This window comes from Bombyx mandarina, chromosome 02, assembly GCF_030267445.1.
Source record: "Bombyx mandarina strain Sakado chromosome 02, ASM3026744v2".
Classification (NCBI taxonomy): Eukaryota; Metazoa; Arthropoda; class Insecta; order Lepidoptera; family Bombycidae; genus Bombyx; species Bombyx mandarina.
The window spans coordinates 2,978,365-2,996,899 of NC_143209.1; the positions used below are offsets into that span (position 1 = coordinate 2,978,365).

Consider the following 18,535-nt stretch of genomic DNA (forward strand, 5'->3'; position numbering starts at 1 on the left):
CTGAAACATGCCTAGGCGGATCTCCTGGATCCACTATCGGTGCTTTTAGGATCTTTAAGCTCCTGTCGCCGAGCTTGTCGATCACAATGAACAGTTCGACGAGCGAACTAACCCATACACAGAACTCATTGAGTTTCTCGCCGAACCTTCTTGGTGAGTCGTGATTTCGATCCGGTGGTAGATTATGCGAAGAATTTCTCTTGTTAGGGCCAGTGTTAGCAATTTCTCTCAGATTTAGCCTGTGAGCTCACTTACTTACCCATCCGTATTGGCATAGCGCTAAAGGCTACCAGCGAATAGGGATGATCGATATTAGAAAAACATCGATGTTAACATATATTTATTAGTATCGATGTACGATAAACATCGATAGCAAACATCGATGTTTTTGGTAGGAAACTGTATATTTTATTTATTACACGTGTTTATTAATTAAAACTACATTTTACGGATTTTAAGCGGTCGCTTCATTACTGGACTTGACTCTGACATCACATTTCACAATTTACAGTTTCCTTACTACTGTGGTGTGGCAGTAATGCGTTTCAAAGTACATTTATGTAGTAGGGCTTATTTCGATTACGTTAATCAGTGTCATCTGGTTTAAAATAGTTGTACTACCTAGGGACTTTACTAGCTAGAAAGTACATTCACCATTACATGGCCCTAAAACATATATGGACGTTTCGATAGTTCAATATTCTATTCTCATAGCATCGATGTGTCGATGTTATCGAAACCAAAACATCGATGTTTTCCAGCTAAACATCGATGTTTATTCAACTTCGATGAATATCGATCATCCCTACCAGCAAATAGGGAGTGGAAAAAACCACAATCGGTGCAGAGTTTTAGAAAAAATGATGTTTCTTATTGAATAACAGTTTAGTATCTGTGAAAGTGAGACTATTGAACCAAACCTTTCTTGCTTGCTTTTCGAACATTCCATTAAATTGAATGCCCAACATTCAAGAGAGAAGTAATCTCATATTTTCTTCTTCTCTTAAAGAATCCGTGACATTTCCATCGACTTTCTTTCGCTTTACCACACTTGTGCACTTTCATAGAAATTAAATGGCTAAAATTGATAATTATTACACGTTCAAACATGAAAATAAAGAGTACAACACCAAATAACAATAAAATACACCCAACCCCGATCTTCCCATTGCCATCAAAAAGTGCTAATAAATTCATTCAGTTTCAGTTCCAAACTATAAAGGTACATGAATCAGCCTTTCTAGCCAAAGACATCCTAAAGATTTAACTTTATAGAGATCGTTGCTAACGTAGGTAGTAACTAATATATTATAATCTGTGGTTGATTACATCCCCTTTGCCCGTCTAAGGAAAAATCAAATCAGTCAAATAAGAATTGATTTGTTGATTAAATTAAATAAATTATTTGATTAAATGAAAAATATACATATAAGTTACGTATTTAAAGCTACCTAAATAAATAACATTTGCATTTTGCACATCCTTACAGTAATATTCAGACCCAACTCAAGAAGATGCACATCTAATCTAATCAGTAATCACCGGTAACCTTTAAATAAAAGTTACGAAAATGAGCGAGACCTCTTGTTATATATTGGACAACGGAGCCTATACGGCTAAAGTTGGCTTCTCCAATTCCAAATCCAGGGTAATACCTAATTGCATTATGAAGGCGAAATCTGAGAGACGTCGCCCTTTCATTGGCTCTCAGCTTGACGAGTGTCGTGACGCTTCAGGATTGTTCTACATCTTGCCCTTCCAGAAAGGATTTCTAGTCAATTGGGACACTCAAAAAACCGTCTGGGACTTCATATTCAGCAAAGAATGCTGCCCAGTCAACTTCAATGACACCCCGCTGATCATAACCGAGCCCCTTTTTAACTTTGCCTCAATACAAGAGGCGATGACGGAAATATTCTTCGAAGAATACGAATGCCAGTCGTTGTTACGGATAAATGCTACAGATTTGGCGGAATACAATTATCGTAGGACTCATAAAAATGACTGCACCGTTGTAGTTGACTCCGGATATAGTTTTACGTACATAGTTCCGTACATAAATGGCAAAAAATATAAAGACGCGATTATAAGGATTGATGTTGGCGGGAAAGTGCTTACGAATCATTTGAAAGAGATCTTGTCGTATCGGCAATTGAACGTTATGGATGAAACCTATGTCATTAATCAAGTCAAAGAAGACTCCTGTTTTGTGTCCAAAGACTTTTTTGCAGATATGGAAATTGCTAAGAAGAAAGGTATATTTAAATTCATCGTTATGAATTATAGTTTTATGTAATCATGATTGAACATGTGATTGTGAAGCCTAGAAATGGGAGCTTAGTCTTAAAATTACAAATGACTAACAGTGCAAGTAAAATGAATAATTTTGCTAATCAATTCCATTTTAAACACAAAACCATTTTATATTATGATTGATTATGCAGCAGGTGGCTACAAATTGGTTTATATACCAATAGTTTTTGTGATATTATTATATTGGACAAAATAAGTTATTTTCTGAACCTAAAGATAGGCACTCAAACCACCTTAAATTTTTCTCCAACAAAATGCAATCTTATATCTAGAGGAGAGAGCTGCATTCACTTTGAAATGTTGTTTAGTTCCCCATACTCAACACTAAGTTGGCTATGAGCCACTTGGCTTGAGTGCTCCTCTTCAGGTTCAGAGAATATATATTTACCAATACAACAAATATGCACCTAAACATCCATATGACTGTACTCATATATTATGTTATAATAAAAATAAAAATAAATATTATCATTATGCTTACAGGACCAGAGAATACAATCGTAAAAGACTATGTGTTGCCTGACTATACATCCTTGCGTCGAGGTTATCTACGAGACATAGTCCCACCAGAAGAGGACCTGGAACAACAGACATTACGGTTGAACAATGAGAGGTTTTCCATTCCGGAACTATTGCTCCACCCCTCAGACGTCGGCATCCAACAGATGGGAATACCAGAAGCCATCATGCACTCGATAAACTCTTGCCCAGAAAAGCATACAGAAAGCCTACTGGCAAATATAGTTTTATATGGTGGGAACACATTATTCCCTGGTTTCCGTGACAGAGTTTACAATGATGTGCGTTCTTTAGCCTTAGATCATTTTGATGTGAACATTGAACTACCAGACAACCCGATCACATATGCTTGGGAAGGTGGAAAATATATATTTCGTGATCCAGAATTTTATTCGTTTTGTATGACTAAGGAAGAGTATGAGGAAGAAGGGAAGCCACTGGCATTTGAAAGGTTCGATATATAACGAAGAAAGCGAGCAAGGAAGTCTACGGAATAGGCTCTTGCTCGTTAAACATTGTGTGAATATGAATGGGTATTATGATTTGGTAAGCCGTGAAAGAAATTGATCTTATGGCTTCATTAAAGGTAACTAGAAATGGGACAATTGATAAAATTAAATGTGCTATGAACACTTTTAGTTATTTTGGCTATAATAAACTATCTTCGGTAATGTGCCAACTGTTTTTATGTAAATTGTAATATAATTTGTTATTGTCTTATCTTTTTCTGCTGTATTTAACCGAATGCTAATGGGACTCTTATAGAAATTCAAAAACACTTGAAACAATAAATTATTTTCTGTATAAAACTACTAATTACGATTATTATTATTTTTACATTTCAAACGTGACCTACATTGTGGTGACTTTCGGCTTCATATACTACATGTGGGATACCCTGTATACTAATTTAATATACTCTTTCTACTCTGAATTTCCTCATAACCTCGGTACTGGCTTGGCTTATACGCTTCGATCAACAATCTTATACGTGTGCGGTCCTAATTATGTTTATATATTACTATACAAATACTTAGGCGTCACCCTCGACAGTAGGATGACATTCCGCCCCCATATTAAGACGGTACGCGACCGTGCCGCCTTCATTCTAGGATGTCTCTACCCGATGTTATGCAGGCGAAGTAAAATGTCCCTTAGAAATAAGGTGACACTCTACAAAACTTGCATACGCCCCGTCATGACATATGCAAGTGTAGTGTTCGCTCACGCGGCCCGCACTCACTTAAAATCCTTTCAGATTATTCAATCCCGTTTTTGTACGATAGCCGTCGGAGCCCCGTGGTTCGTCAGGAACGTCGACCTCCACGACGACCTGGACTTAGAGTCCGTCAGTAAGTATTTGCAGTCGGCGTCGATGCGCCACTTCGATAAAGCGGCACGACACGAGAACCCTCTCATCGTGGCCGCCGGTTACTACATTCCCGATCCTGTGGACAGAATGGAAAGCAGTCGACGTCGCCCAAAACACGTCATCTCGGATCCTCCCGATCCACTAACGGTGCTTTTAGGTACTTCAAGCACCGGTCACTGTTCTCGTCGAACCCGTAGCTTGCGACGAAGGGCTCGACGAGTAAATTAACTCTCAGACACAGCCCACTGAGTTTCTCGCCGGATCTTCTCAGTGGGTCGCGTTTCCGATCCGGTGGTAGATTCTGCGAAGCACGGCTCTTGCTAGGGTTCGTGTTAGCATCTTCGTCAGATTTGAGCCCCGTGAGCTCACCTACTAGCCACGGTTACGCTGAAATAGCCTCTCAAGGATATCAGCATAGGTAGGAAAAAAAAAAATTTACTATATTAAATTTGTTCTCAATTGTAATGTAATTGCGATGCAACAGTGTTCGAATTCCGCAGGCAAGTACCAATTTTTCTAATGAAATACGTTCTTAACAAATGTTCACAATTGACTTCCACAGTGAAGGAATAACATCGTGTAATAAAAATCAAACCCGCAAAATTATAATTTGCGTAATTACTGGTAGTAGGACCCCTTGTGAGTCCCCACAAGTAGGTACCACCACCCGCCTATTTCTGCCGTAAAGCAGTAATGCGTTCCGGTTTGAAGAGTGAGGCAGTCGTTTTAACTATACTGAAACCTTAGACCTCTTATCTCAAGGTAGGTGGTCTATGGACTCCGGTAACCACTTAACACCAGGTGGGCTACGAGCTCACCACCCATCAATGCAATAAAAAAAATCGCCTTTCATCCCTCGATATATTTCCTCCCTCCTCCTCGCGTCGTTTTCCTCATTACTGAGGGTCGTGACTCCCCCGCTGCATCAGTTTCTCCCGTACGATTTCCTTCCATTTGAGACGTTAGCCATCTACCTTTCCTGTCACCATCAGCTGTCCTAGATTGTGACCCTCTTTACCAGCAATATGTCCGAAGAATTCCAGCACCTCGATATAATTAGATACTAAGATAAAATCTAATCACTTCGTTTTGTGACTAACCTAACATAGTATCCATAAAGCTTGACAGAAACTCAGCTGGCTTGTATTAAAAAAAAAAAACTTATGTACCTACTGTCAATGTCAAACGGTTTTCGCTCCACATTACGAAACTCTGAAAACTGAAAATGCAGCATACACGTTGGCCTCGTGAAATATTCCGTGCGTTTTCAACGACTCCCAAAATGCACGACCCTCGAGCCGTGATGAAGTTAAAGAAGATCCAAGCCGATTACCAATGCGAAGACGGACGCCCGATATATCTGAAAGGGGGATTCTTCGATCGCATCCTCTATACGTCTACGCTCGTGCTCTGTTTCGTTGGTTTCTGTTCTACTTGTGCCACTATATACGATCTGGCTAAACCACCATCTTGGAAAACTAAAGCTTGTTAACAGTTTCAAACACTGTCATGTCTTCGAATTTATCTTGTTATTTAGCATTTTAATATTTTATTTAAAAAATTTGTTTACCAAAATTAAAATGATTCAGATTAATTGAAATATAATTGATTTATTAATTGGCGCATACTTAGGTACATTACTGTAGTTTTATACGTAATAATACTATAGGATAAAAAGTTATAATTGCAAGATCAGTATAGTAACCGGCAAACATCGTGAGCAAATGACCTTGGCTGCGCAGAACCGAATTTTAGATCACTTTGGTGGTGAGGGTGAGGCGCGACGGCAGGGGAAATCGTATCGAGCGCGTTATTGGTAGATCTGTCGAACCTTGCGTAAAGTACGCTTGCGTACAGTGAAAAATCTATCGTTATTAATCGTTAAGTTATATTTTATTATAATTGCTTGTTGACTTTGTTGCCATTGCTATTTGTTGAGTGTTTGTTGATTTTTTATAAAAAATACACTATGCCGCGACAAACTGGTGGAGTATTCAAAAGAAAGGGTAGAAAAATTGTGTACGACGTATATTGCTTCATTATAAAACAGGGGAAGAATGATATTATGGAAAAAGTAAAACAGACTTCGGAAGCAACAAAAACATCAGTGAGTACTGTTAGGTGCATTATTAACGAAGCTAAAGGCTCTGGCTTGCTCATCGTGCTTGGGACTCCGGGTAAGAAAAGATCAGGGAAGAAGAAAGTTACCGGAATGGATAGTTTCGTTCAATCTGTAATAAAAAGGCTTCGAAAATTTTAAAGAAGATATACATTTTAATGGCTCGGAATGAAGTTTACGACGAATTATGAAAGAGCTAGGCTTCAGATGGAAAAAAAAAACAGAAAATAATCGGAAGCTGGTAATTGAAAAAAGTAACATTCGATTACTACGAATCGAATATCTTCAAAAAATAATTAATTATAGACAAAAAAGAAGATCGAACCGACCGAGTCGTAAACTACACCGATGAGCCATATGTCGACTTAACACGATGATGGCGACTCGGGTGATGAAAACAGTGATGATGATAATGGTCAAGATTATGATAACGAAAAAAAAATTACAAATACCAGCTTCGCTTCAACTGAACGAAGACCTGGCAACAGCTCTAGTTTTGACTTAATAGAAGGAATATCTATTTTACCCCAAGATTAAATTATTACAATTATTAACCTATATTTTTTGTTGATGTTCTAATAAATATATAAATAAATACATATGTTGACTTTAATAATTTAATTGCATTATGACGCAGAGTAAATAATATTTTTGCACGTGAGTGTACCATGCGCAAACTTACCCCCACTACGTCAACAAATGCTCAAGAAGTTTGCCGGCTATTATACCTATAGTAGAATTATTTTGTCCGTGCAGTTCGGGTCATAAATAATCGGAGCGGTGAAGCGAGTATTTCGCTCTCTCTTCCACTCACGAGCCTTACGGACGGGTATAGTGATGCGCATTATTGTTTTCGATAAGCGTTATCGATAGTGTATTTAGTTTTATCATTTTGTGGGTTAGTGATAAAAATGAAAGTAAAAATCACTAATCGAACACTTACACCACATATCGCCGCAGCAAGTTAGCGAGAACGGCAGTAATTAACAATAAAATAATTCTACTATAGTATGCATTTTAAATTTGATTTTTGAGGTAAAAAGTTTTGACATAAGGACGCATAAAAATATTTAATTACCTCAACAAAATTAGAAAAGGTTTTTTATGGTTTTGCAAACGAAACAAAAAGAAAAAGTTAGCTCATTAATTTATTAGTGCAATAAGGCATACATCATTTTCAGTACACTCCATACTTTGCGACAGACGAAATGATAACTTAAAAGAACTTCTCAAACCTACCCCGTAGGACTTAACGACAAAATTCAAGATCACTGTAAGATAGTGTTATTAGTACCGCCATTTTGTTTATACATCACAAAATGTTTGATGATCAAATTAAAGCATTGAATTTGGCGACCATGAAATTCAATTTTAATATCGAAACTTCCAAAATTTCTAATGAAATTAAAATTAGATTAATACATTATTTATAACATACTAGCGATTTAATGTGAAATGAAAACTGTTAAGTTGTATTGCATATTAGTCAACAGATTCTAATACTGTATGTTCCCAAAAAAAGGTTAAAAGGTGTAGCTCGATTCAATTCCCCACAAAAGTAATCTTTTATATTATCAGTTTGTACGTGTATGAACTGTCAAACGGCTGTACCTAAATAAAATTGAATCAAGTAGGTAGCTCTGCAATCGAGTTCTATGTTTTTTATTAAAACTACGATACGCGTTGGAGGTTGTCTCACTACCCCAATATCCCATAGACACAGCCCACTGAGTTTCTCGCCGGATCTTCTCAGCGGGTCGCGTTTCCGATCCGGTGGTAGATTCTGCGAAGCACTGCTCTTGCTAGGGCCAGTGTTAGCAACACTCCGGTTTGAGCCCCGTGAGCTCACCTACTAGTTAAGGTTACGCTGAAATAGCCTCTCAAGGCTATCAATTTAGGTAGGAAAAAAAAAACCAGAATATTTGGTTGTTCTCGCTAAGGCAAGCAGTCGACTCCACGAACCAAACTCGTAATGACAAGAAGTCACCGAATCCTCTAGTCATTTATCGAATTCTAAAAATCATACAGTCGTAATAAAAAAACCTATTCTCGAAGTCAGTTCAAAAGTATAAAATACTTTAGCATCCTTCACTAATATGCAATACATCTTCACAAATTATAGTACCTATACTGTATATCAATTAGAAATGGTTGTGCAAAACAGATTTCTTTATTTAGATTTTGTTTCAAACGAAATTATCATTGCAACTTCATTTTGTCTTAATGAAAATTTATTTACATTAAAACAAAATGAAATCACGATTGATTAAATTTATTTACGAGTTTATTTTTAACGAGTGAACACATTTTGTATGAAAGGGCTATACTCATGGATCTGGATCAATCATGGTGTCTATACTCTTTTGCTTTGGAAGTCAAACTTTCCAGCCATTGTGAGTAATCATAGTCACCCATGAACATCAGCTATACCAGGCACATCTAAATCGCTGAGCCCATTAAAAATGCATTAAGTTGTTCAACTTGTATTATAATGCAATTACATTTGATCATAGAGTACACTCAATTATTGAAACAACCATGAGAACACCCACTGCACACTTTTTATCATTCACACTCGGCAAGTGTCAACAAGATTTCTGTTCAACAAAACCACAACTAAGTAATTATAATATGCATTTATTCGATGGAGTCTGCAGGTGACCGGACATCATCAATCTTGAGTATCATCTTGACGAGTTGGGTTGCCAGAGCTATTTGCTGTTTCTTCGAGTGCAATGATTCAATTACGTTCATTGCTTTCATGTCATTTGAACCTGAAATTCAAAAATAATTAATTAACAACAACTTTCATACGATTTTGTAACTGAGGACAGCTTAATCTGTAATAAAAAATTACTAGATGATGACGGTTTTTTTTTTATAACGCCATCTTGTGGTGTCTTTAAAGCGGTTAGTTGCTTTCAATTAAGAAAAATAGTATTATCATTCGCCAATAGAGGTCGGGAAGAGTTGATTATTGAAAACACGAATAAAACAACATTTTCTGAAAATAAATCGTAGCTAGATCGATTTATCGCCCCCGATATCCCCTGCATACTAAATTTAATGAAAATCGTTGAAGCCGTTTCCGAGATTCTTATTCCGAGATTATATATATACAAGAATTGCACTTTTAAAGGTATAAGATATTTTTAATATTGAATACTATATTGGAACAATAATTTTTTAGTGACAAAACTATGCTTGCATCAACGTATTATTAATACAAATTAAATCACTGATTACAAGTATAAAGCAAAATACCGAGAAGAACATTTATAACCCTATAAAAATTGTCAATAAGTCCCAATAGTCTAACCCTTAAAACAATAAAAACTCTTAAAGATAAGTATGTTTAATTTATTAATGGTGGTAGGACTCTTGTCTCAAGGTGAGCGGCGGTATTTACGTTGTCTATGGGCTCAAGTAACCACTTTACACCAGGTGGGCCGTGAGCTCGTCCACCCATCTAAACAACTTTTTTTTTTTAAAGTTACTAGAACTAGCAATTTTTCACAACTTGGAGACATTGTTCCTGCCTTTTAGCAATTTGCATTGGAAATAAAATCACTTAAACAGCATATTTCATATTTTCATCTAGTGTTGTTTGGCTTTCCTAGTGAAGACTTTTATTGCAGTAGAAATTGACGATAATAATTTTTCCATTCATTCATTCATTCCACATACTGGGGTATAAGGTTCAAGATCAACTGTAAGTTATAAGATAAAATAACTTAAAAGCTTACCTTTGGACATGCAGTCGATTCCCAAGTAGGGATTATTCTCAGCAACTTGTCTCGCTTTCACTTCAGACAATGCATCAATAGGTGATAAGCCACTGGAAACAAACATACAGATAAAATATATTATGCATGCAATTGCATTTATTTAAAGATTATATTGGAAATGCATGCTGAGGCTTAATAGTGTTTCAATTATTGATGATATATTGCGATAAGAGAAAAAAAAATTGAGAGCCTAGAATATTTATTCATCATCACTAAATACACTAATATGGTAACTAACTAATGGAAAATAAGTATTTAATTTAATACTAATAAATTTTCATTATATATATTTTTTAATCTCAGTGTACTATGTGAGACTACTATTATTCTGTTTAGTTTTTTCTTTTTTTAATTCTTAGATGGGTTGACGAGCTTACAGCCCCCCTGGTAATAAGTGTTTACTGAAGCCCATAAACATTTACGTAAATGCGCGACCACCTTGAGATGTAAGTTCTAAGGTCTCAGTATAGTTACAACAGCTGCCCCACCCTTCAAGCCCAAACGTATTACTGCTTCAGAAATAGGCGGAGTGGTGGTACCTACCCGTGCGGACTCACAAGAGGTCCTACCACCAGTTAAATACAGTTAAAATTAAAGTATAGCATCTTGTTTGCTTTAGAGTAAATTAACACTAATCATACCAACACTTGCTGGTTCCTATTTCTACCATAGCGGGGTAGATAGCGGTATTCCATAAGTATTACTCAAAGTAAATAAAACAAAACAAAAATAATAATATAATAACTGTAGATTAATTGGTAAGCAAAAGTCATGAAGTCAAATGTGCAAAAGCAATAAGCTGATGCGTGAATTTTCAATGCAATATTTCAAAATGGGTCATTTGACCAGTTACGGTATGTTTAGTGTTAATGCAATTTTTGATCTAATTAAGACGGGGGATACCTATTTTCGGCGAGTGCCAGAGGTATGGCCTCGAGCGCATCTCCGAAGGCTCTGAACGCGTACTGATCGAGCGAGGATAGCTTCTCAGCGGCCGCGCTGACTGCCAGCGAGCACGACGCCTCCGCCGCGCCACCGCCGTACACCACGCGCGAGTCCTATTAACATTTGATTTGTTATTCACATTTTTTTTTTATTGCTTAGATGGGTGGACGAGCTCACAGCCCACCTGGTGTTAAGTGGTTACTGGAGCCCATATACATCTACAACGTAAATGTGCCACCCACCTTGAGATAAGTTCTAAGGTTTCAGTATAGTTACAACGGCTGCCCCACCCTTCAAGTCGAAACGCATTACTGCTTCACGGCAGAAGTAGGCAGGGTGGTGGCACCTACCCGCGCGGACTCACAAGAGGTCCTAACACCAACATAGAAACATCATAAATTCATGAACTTTCCGATTGTCGCCTCATGATGATCACAGAGTCGACTTACGCACCAAACAAAGTTCTGAAGGGAAGTTCATTCCAGAACCATTCCATTCAATATTGCAATAATTGTTACGTTATAATACTCATTATAAAAATGAATATTTAAAAAAAAAGGCATGCCCGCTGAGTTTCTTGCCAGTTCTTCTCAGGAAAGAGGCTAGTTTTTGTGAATTAGCGGTAGTTCTTTCTGACTTTCAACCAGTAGTATGCACTTTCATTTATGTTGAATAAAAAATTTTTGATTTGATTTGAACAAAATGGATCGAGTTGTAAGGAAGAAGAGTTGTAAAGGCGTCCAGGTCTTTTTTTTTATTGCTTAGATGGGTGGACGAGTTCACAGCCCACCTGGTGTTAAGTGGTTACTGGAGCCCATAGACGTTTACAACCTAAATGTGCCATCCACATTGAAATATAAGTTCTAAGATCTCAGTATAGTTACCACGGCTGTCCTACCCTTCAAACCGAAACGCACTACTGCTTCACGGCAGAAATAGACAGGGCGATGGTACCTACCCGTGCGGACTCACAAGAGGGCCTACCAGTCTAAAAAGGTTATGTCAATCAGCGAGGTCTTGGAAAATTTAATTTGTTGAATATTTTTTTTTTTGCAAACTAATCGTTTCTCTTACCTGTACAAGACTGCGCACAATGCACAGAGCGTCATGCACAGAACGCTTGGCTTCCTCCACAATCATTCTGTTCCCTCCTCTCACAAGTACAGTTACCGCTCGGGAGTTTGAACACTCTTCTATCACCAACATCTCTTCTTTTGATGTACCAAAAGCTAGAATTGGAGAATTTAATATTTTTTATTAAACTGGTCAAAAAAATGATATCTATACAAAATACTAATGTTTATAATTTTATAGGATATGATTGGACATCTAAGTTATTTTATGGCAGTAAGATAAGAATAGATTTTACAATATACCAAAAAGAAGACCTTCCATCAAATGGGTACTACTTATTACTCATTAGATGCAGACTTCAAATATATTGTTTCTGTAATTAAAATATCAATAAAATATCAAAAATCAATGTAAGTGACATGGTCACTACACAAGGGGGTCGCGGGTTCGAATCCTGCCAAGGGAAGATATTTGTATGATAAATATAAATGTCTTTTCCAGGGTTATGGATGTATATTAAATATATGTATGTGTATAATAAAAATCTTACATTTATTTCCGTTATCTGGTACCTGTAACACAAGTTCTTTACGAACTTATGGGACCAGTTAACGAGGCGTGATAGTTTAAAAAACAAAAAAAAAATTGTACAGTGACCTTTAAATTTGAAATAGGGACATTAATGTGTTTTTGCACTATTTTTATCACGATTTCGATGTATATTTTATTTGTAATATCTTTTAACAGGTATTTCCAGTACGGTTATATGAAAGTCGTCTTTAGTAGATAGAATGACATTCAGTTTAGTGATAAAATGTGAGTTTCCTCTTATATGGTACAGATTTTCTGATTTACCCATTAAAAGGTTCATCATGCTATACTGATGGATTAAGAGGTTTTAACGACTTACTAAGTTCTCGTACTAGTCCACATGAGCCAAGTTTCTCAGGAGTGAGTTCTTCAAATCTGGGAACGATCCTGCCGCCAGTCGCAATGGCGATGAGCTCCATTTCTGGTCCACCCACCCAGCGTACGGCTGGTAGACCCTCAGCCAGCAGGAGATGGTTGGCTTCATCATCAAAGCCCCACTGGCAGATTGCTAGAGTAGCACCTGCATCCTGTCAATGTGAGATGACGCATATTTATAAAACCGAACAGTTAAGTTTGTTAACTGCCTGAAGCCTGAAGTCACAGTGAATTCAAATTGACAATAAAATAATCAATTTCCCTATGACCTGAATCAATATATTTATCCTGAAAAAAAAAAGTCTTCATTCTCCACAATTCTAATTAAATTGAATGATGTTGTATAATAAAAAGTTAGTATTTACAGTACAAATCATTCCAAGTGGATCTAGTGTTAATACACAAACAATAAGAATTATTGCATTCTCATTTATACCTCACTAGAGGTCCCACAGTAGCGAAATTTGACTATAATTAATTGGAATTGTAAGTTTGTACACTATAATGATTGTATTTTATACTTCTATAATCACAATTTTCGCCAAGACTACACTATAAAAAATATTAACAAAGACAAACAATATTTAATCTATTCTCAATTTGACAACAGACGTCAAGAACAAAAGTTTGACAATAAATAGTATGCATGCGTGTGTGCGACAAATACATGGTATGTAGTGTGTGTAATGTTTTCTTTATCGATTTAATGTATCTTATATGCATTATTTTAAAAAAATATTAGCATTGTGCACTTCTTCTCTATATTCTCTATAAGTGTGGAAAATTTCATACTCCTCCGTCCGCGCAATTTCCGTAAAAAGGAATACAAAGTTTTTGCTTCACGTATTAATATATAGATTTACCTAGTCTCATGGAACAGCTCAAACTATTTTATGATAAAAGTAAGTTTTAAAATTTAAAGTTTTAATCTATTTTATCTCGCAGTCAATTATTCAACCTTAACGCATTTTATTTTTATCGGTCCGGGGGCCGAACCTCCTATGAGGTATGTGGGACTTGACGATCTGCAAGGTGTTGGGAGCAGACAGCGGGCTCAAGGATTTGGCCGGGCACCTTCAGCATTCAATGATTGCGTGCTGCGGGTCTCGTCTGCAAGGTAGATGCTGACTTCCACTGGGCGCATCCATAGATGGCTGATCACGGGATCCCCTGGGCGACATTCCCAGAGGTATCGTCCGATCTTTTTCGTTGCAATGATTCTTAGGTTTACGATTAGGTTTAGATGTAGGTTAAGGTGCTAGATTTAGGATTAGGATAGTTTAGTTAATGCATACCTTAACTTTGCGGACCATTTCGATGAATTTATCGTGTTCATACTGTCTCAGCTCACGGTATTCATCAGCGGAGCCCACCTGGAGCTTATGCTTTGTCTTGGGTTTAGGTGGTTCGAACGGGCATGTCAAGATTGCTAGTTTCACATTCTGTATAAAAATAAAACATATGTTACATTAGCAAATACTTAATTACATATTGTCAATAGAACACCGAGCACATCAACTGAAGAAAATTAATAATGCATTTATTACCATTTTGCAACTACCTATCTGGTTGCGCGCGAGAGTAATAATAGTATGCGTAGTGAATTATTGGGATGGCGCCACCTTTGCAGTTTGTTAGTTACTAATTACCAGGAGTTATCCCGATCGACGCTTCACCGCTAGCTGCCTAGATGGCGGCACATTATGTAGTGCTTGTGCTTACGAAAAGCTACGTGAGCTTCGTCACCCCCCGCCGTCGGCGATAGTGGTACTACAATCGCCGACGCCTGCACGACAGTCACTGGCAAGGTCTACAGGTGAGCGCAAGTTCCATTAATTTATTACCATTTTATTGCTGCTTCCGTGTGATCATTCGCCCGCCCGCTCGCTCATATTTAGTTTTTAGTTTTCTATCTTTAGTTTAGTTACTAGCTTTTTGTTTACCGTAATATAGTTTTACCACTCCGCCAATTATAGGTGACGAACGTTTGTCACATACCGCTTACGATGGCTATTTACACGCCTTCCTACCCCCGCTTTATATGCTCCCGCCGCAGGAGGGCTATTTATTTACACGTCCACTTGCTTCCCCACTATCTACCTTAGAATGGTACAACTTTAGTGCCAAACCGAGCAGACTCATAGCAACGACATAGTGCCTTTACAAAAATATTCAATTAGAATTACCCGGAGTACTTTGGGCATTTGAGGGTGACTCATAGTTTTGTCCACAACGACACCTCGAACAAGAACAGAATCCTCCATGCGTCCTCCAACTTTCCCCTCCACCTTGATCAGCTCGAAATTCACGTCTCGCGTCTCTAGGTCTGCCACAGCCAGGACAGCCTATAAATTACAAAAATTCACATCAAAATAAAATACAGTACATTAATGCAGAATTAAACTTACTAAACTTAATAAAAAATACTTTTTTATGTATATATAAAAAAGCCCAGTTATGTGCAAGTTTTTTTTTTTTTTTAAATCAACTTTACAGGATTGAATTATTTAAAATTGTACTTACATCAACAGCTATTTCTGCCATCAACCTGTGACACTTGACCACCACTTTACTGCCCAAAGTTGTCATGGCCACCTTAATTAAATTTTCCCTCGTATTCTTGTTGACTGGGAAAGCTTCACTGACACTGTCAAGATGGGTCAGTGCCAGGGCGGCAGCCATCTCATAACCATCAGCTATACGAATCGGATGGATACCTTTGTCCAACAGATTTGAGGCTTGCTCAAGGAGTGCACCTAGAATTAATTGTAAAAGTTTAGCCCCAAAAATGACTTTATGACAAGAGCAGAGAGTAGTCATGTTGAGTACTATAAATACTTATTGAACTTGACACTTACCAGCAAGAACAACAACCCCTGTGGTACCATCACCAATTTCGTCATCTTGACTTTGAGCCAATTGCACAAGTAGTTTACCAATCTGATGCTCAACGTCCATCATTTTTAGAATTGTAGCCCCATCATTTGTTACTGTCACATCACCATCAGACGACACCATAAGCTTATCAAGACCGCGGGGACCAAGAGACGTGCGAAGAGTGCTTGCGATTTGTCGGGCTGCCTGTATATGTGACTGTAGAGAGAATATCAGGATTAGGTGACAATCCAGAATTATTTTAAAAAAATTGTTGTGTATTAATATACTCCAAATAAATATACTCAAGACTTCAAATATAATAACATTTATTCTTTTAAGCCTAAGCTTAAAGTGCTATCCTATTTTAGAAGTCGTCGTGGCCTAAAGGATTAGACGTTCGGTGCATTCGTATATAGCGATGCACTGGTGTTCGAATCTCGCTGGCGGGTACAAATTTTTCTAATGAAATGCGTACTCAACAAATGTTCACGATTGACTTCCACGGTGAAGGAATAACATCGTGCAATAAAAATCAAACCAGCAAAATTATAATTTGCGTAATTACTGGTGGTAGGACCTCTTGTGAGTCCGCACGGGTAGGTACCACCGCCCCGCCTATTTCTACCGTGAAGCAGTAATGCGTTTCGGTTTCAAGGGTGGGGAGTATACCTGAGGCCTTAGAACTTATGTCTCAAGGTGGGTGGCGCATTTGCATTGTAGATGTCTATGGACTCCAGTAACCACTTAACACCAGGTGGATTGTGAGCTCGTCAACCCATCTGAGCAATAAAAAATAAAAATAAACACCAAGTGGGAATAATACCAACACACAGATATGCATTGTAAGCACACACTTTAAGCACACAAGCTATTAAAAAAATTCATAAATAAATTTAGTCTTTCACTAGATTCAACTCTGTTGGATACCTCAGTCCATAGAACGGGTGATTTCACAGTAAATCAATACACTACGTGTTTATTAAACATCATCAGTATCCAAGAATAAAGGACAAAAGAATGTATGCATGAAGGATAAAAGAAGAATGAGACTTGGGTATGTTGGAACAATTTGTGCTTTTAACATGTGTTATTTAATCTTGTCAATTTAATATTGTATACAGACTTTAATGTATACTACAAATCAAATGACATTAAGTGAGTGAAAATAGTTCTAAAAAAAATTGTATTCGAGAAAATGAATAAGTGTGAGGACAGAACGAAATCACTACACACTCTACAGATATCAAATATTTTCTAAAAGTACAAATAGTATGTTTCGCAATTTTGCTAAGAAATTTAGTCAAGCTAAGAAGCCAAAAAATCACTGACCATAGATTATTAATATCTATTATCTTTCAAATTCTTGAGAATTGAAAAATTGAATTTCAGCATTGTTTTATTGTGATATTATTTATTTTTTTATTTTAATGGGCTTTGTTTTAACCTATTCAATACAGTTTCATCTTTAACTTGTTAGTAAAAGTACTTTTTTATAGTGAAGTTCGTTTTAATAGTATTTTATTTTGGGCCAATTTTAGAAAGTAGGTTCATAGTTTTTATTTAATCAAAATGAAATAAATAAAAACTATGAACTTAATTTGATGTGATTTCTGTGTTTTAAATCAACAATATTCGAAATTGTTATAAATCATGTGATTCATCTTGAAATGTCAAGCACCTGTTTCACTTTGAGTGATTTTCCTCGAAAATCTTGTAGTGATGTACTTGATTATGGATTAAAACATACTTTTATACTTTAAATAAACTATATATATCAACTTTCATTGATAAAGTTATGGATATCACAAAATTTCTCGGCTTTCTAATTCTTCTTTTTCTAGGTTAATTTTTGATTTTGTTTTACGGAGCTGTACTGATTTATATAATTTTAAAGCTTCGATTAGTTAATAAATTTTGATCAATTAGAATTAGAATAACATATATAGGTAGTTTCAATTAATTTGAAATAGGTACCTTTATGGCATCGGTACCGGTAAGTCTTTTCTGTCTGTCTTGGTCCCTTAAGATTATAAATGGACGGCCATACTCATCAAAGGCCACCGATCCCGGGAACAGGGCCATTATTCACGATTTAAACAGTGCACAAACGAAAGATGAAAATAGATTTAATATTTCTGTTCTCCGCAAGTACAAAACAAAACTCAAATTTTACAATCACAAATGTCAAAGTAAATCACAGTCAAAATTTTTTGTTTACTTGTACAGGCAAAGGAAATACGGTCATTCATCCATTGTTGTTTTAAATTAATTGTCTCTGTTATACAGGACATTTATTTAATATGTAGATGTTAAAAATTAACTGAAAATTAAACTATTTGACATGTACTTCGAACTGTTCGATCAATTTTGTAGGCTTTCCTTAACAAATCTTTCTAAGAAAACATGATGGGCAGTGGAATTGAAGTTGTGTCTGCGGACGCCAATTACAGACATTTTTATTCACTACAATTGATTCTAATTACAATTCCTCGCCAATGTATAATTGTGGTCAAACAATCGGCTCATTAGGTCATGTTTACCAAGTACGCACTCAACATGTAA

The 18,535-nt window shown here is 36.7% G+C and overlaps 2 protein-coding genes across 2 annotated transcripts; one reads left to right on the plus strand and one right to left on the minus strand.

Annotated features, from left to right (window-relative positions):
- Positions 1-1,291: 1,291 nt before the first annotated feature.
- Positions 1,292-3,648, plus strand: Arp6 (Actin-related protein 6). Its single transcript, XM_028172926.2, has 2 exons — positions 1,292-2,255; positions 2,797-3,648. Exons 1-2 carry the CDS (start codon positions 1,571-1,573, stop codon positions 3,294-3,296), a joined length of 1,185 nt encoding a protein of 394 aa, XP_028028727.2. The 5' UTR covers positions 1,292-1,570; the 3' UTR covers positions 3,297-3,648.
- A 3,805-nt stretch (positions 3,649-7,453) lies between these two features.
- CCT5 (chaperonin containing TCP1 subunit 5) lies at positions 7,454-18,248 on the minus strand. The gene is made up of 10 exons (XM_089735149.1): positions 17,948-18,248; positions 15,955-16,189; positions 15,620-15,852; positions 15,283-15,441; positions 14,392-14,538; positions 13,041-13,248; positions 12,131-12,285; positions 11,015-11,169; positions 10,070-10,161; positions 7,454-9,097 (listed from the first exon to the last, which is right to left on the minus strand). The coding sequence occupies exons 1-10, from the start codon at positions 18,053-18,055 to the stop codon at positions 8,961-8,963; spliced, it is 1,629 nt and encodes a 542-aa protein (XP_089591275.1). The 5' UTR covers positions 18,056-18,248; the 3' UTR covers positions 7,454-8,960.
- Positions 18,249-18,535: the final 287 nt, after the last annotated feature.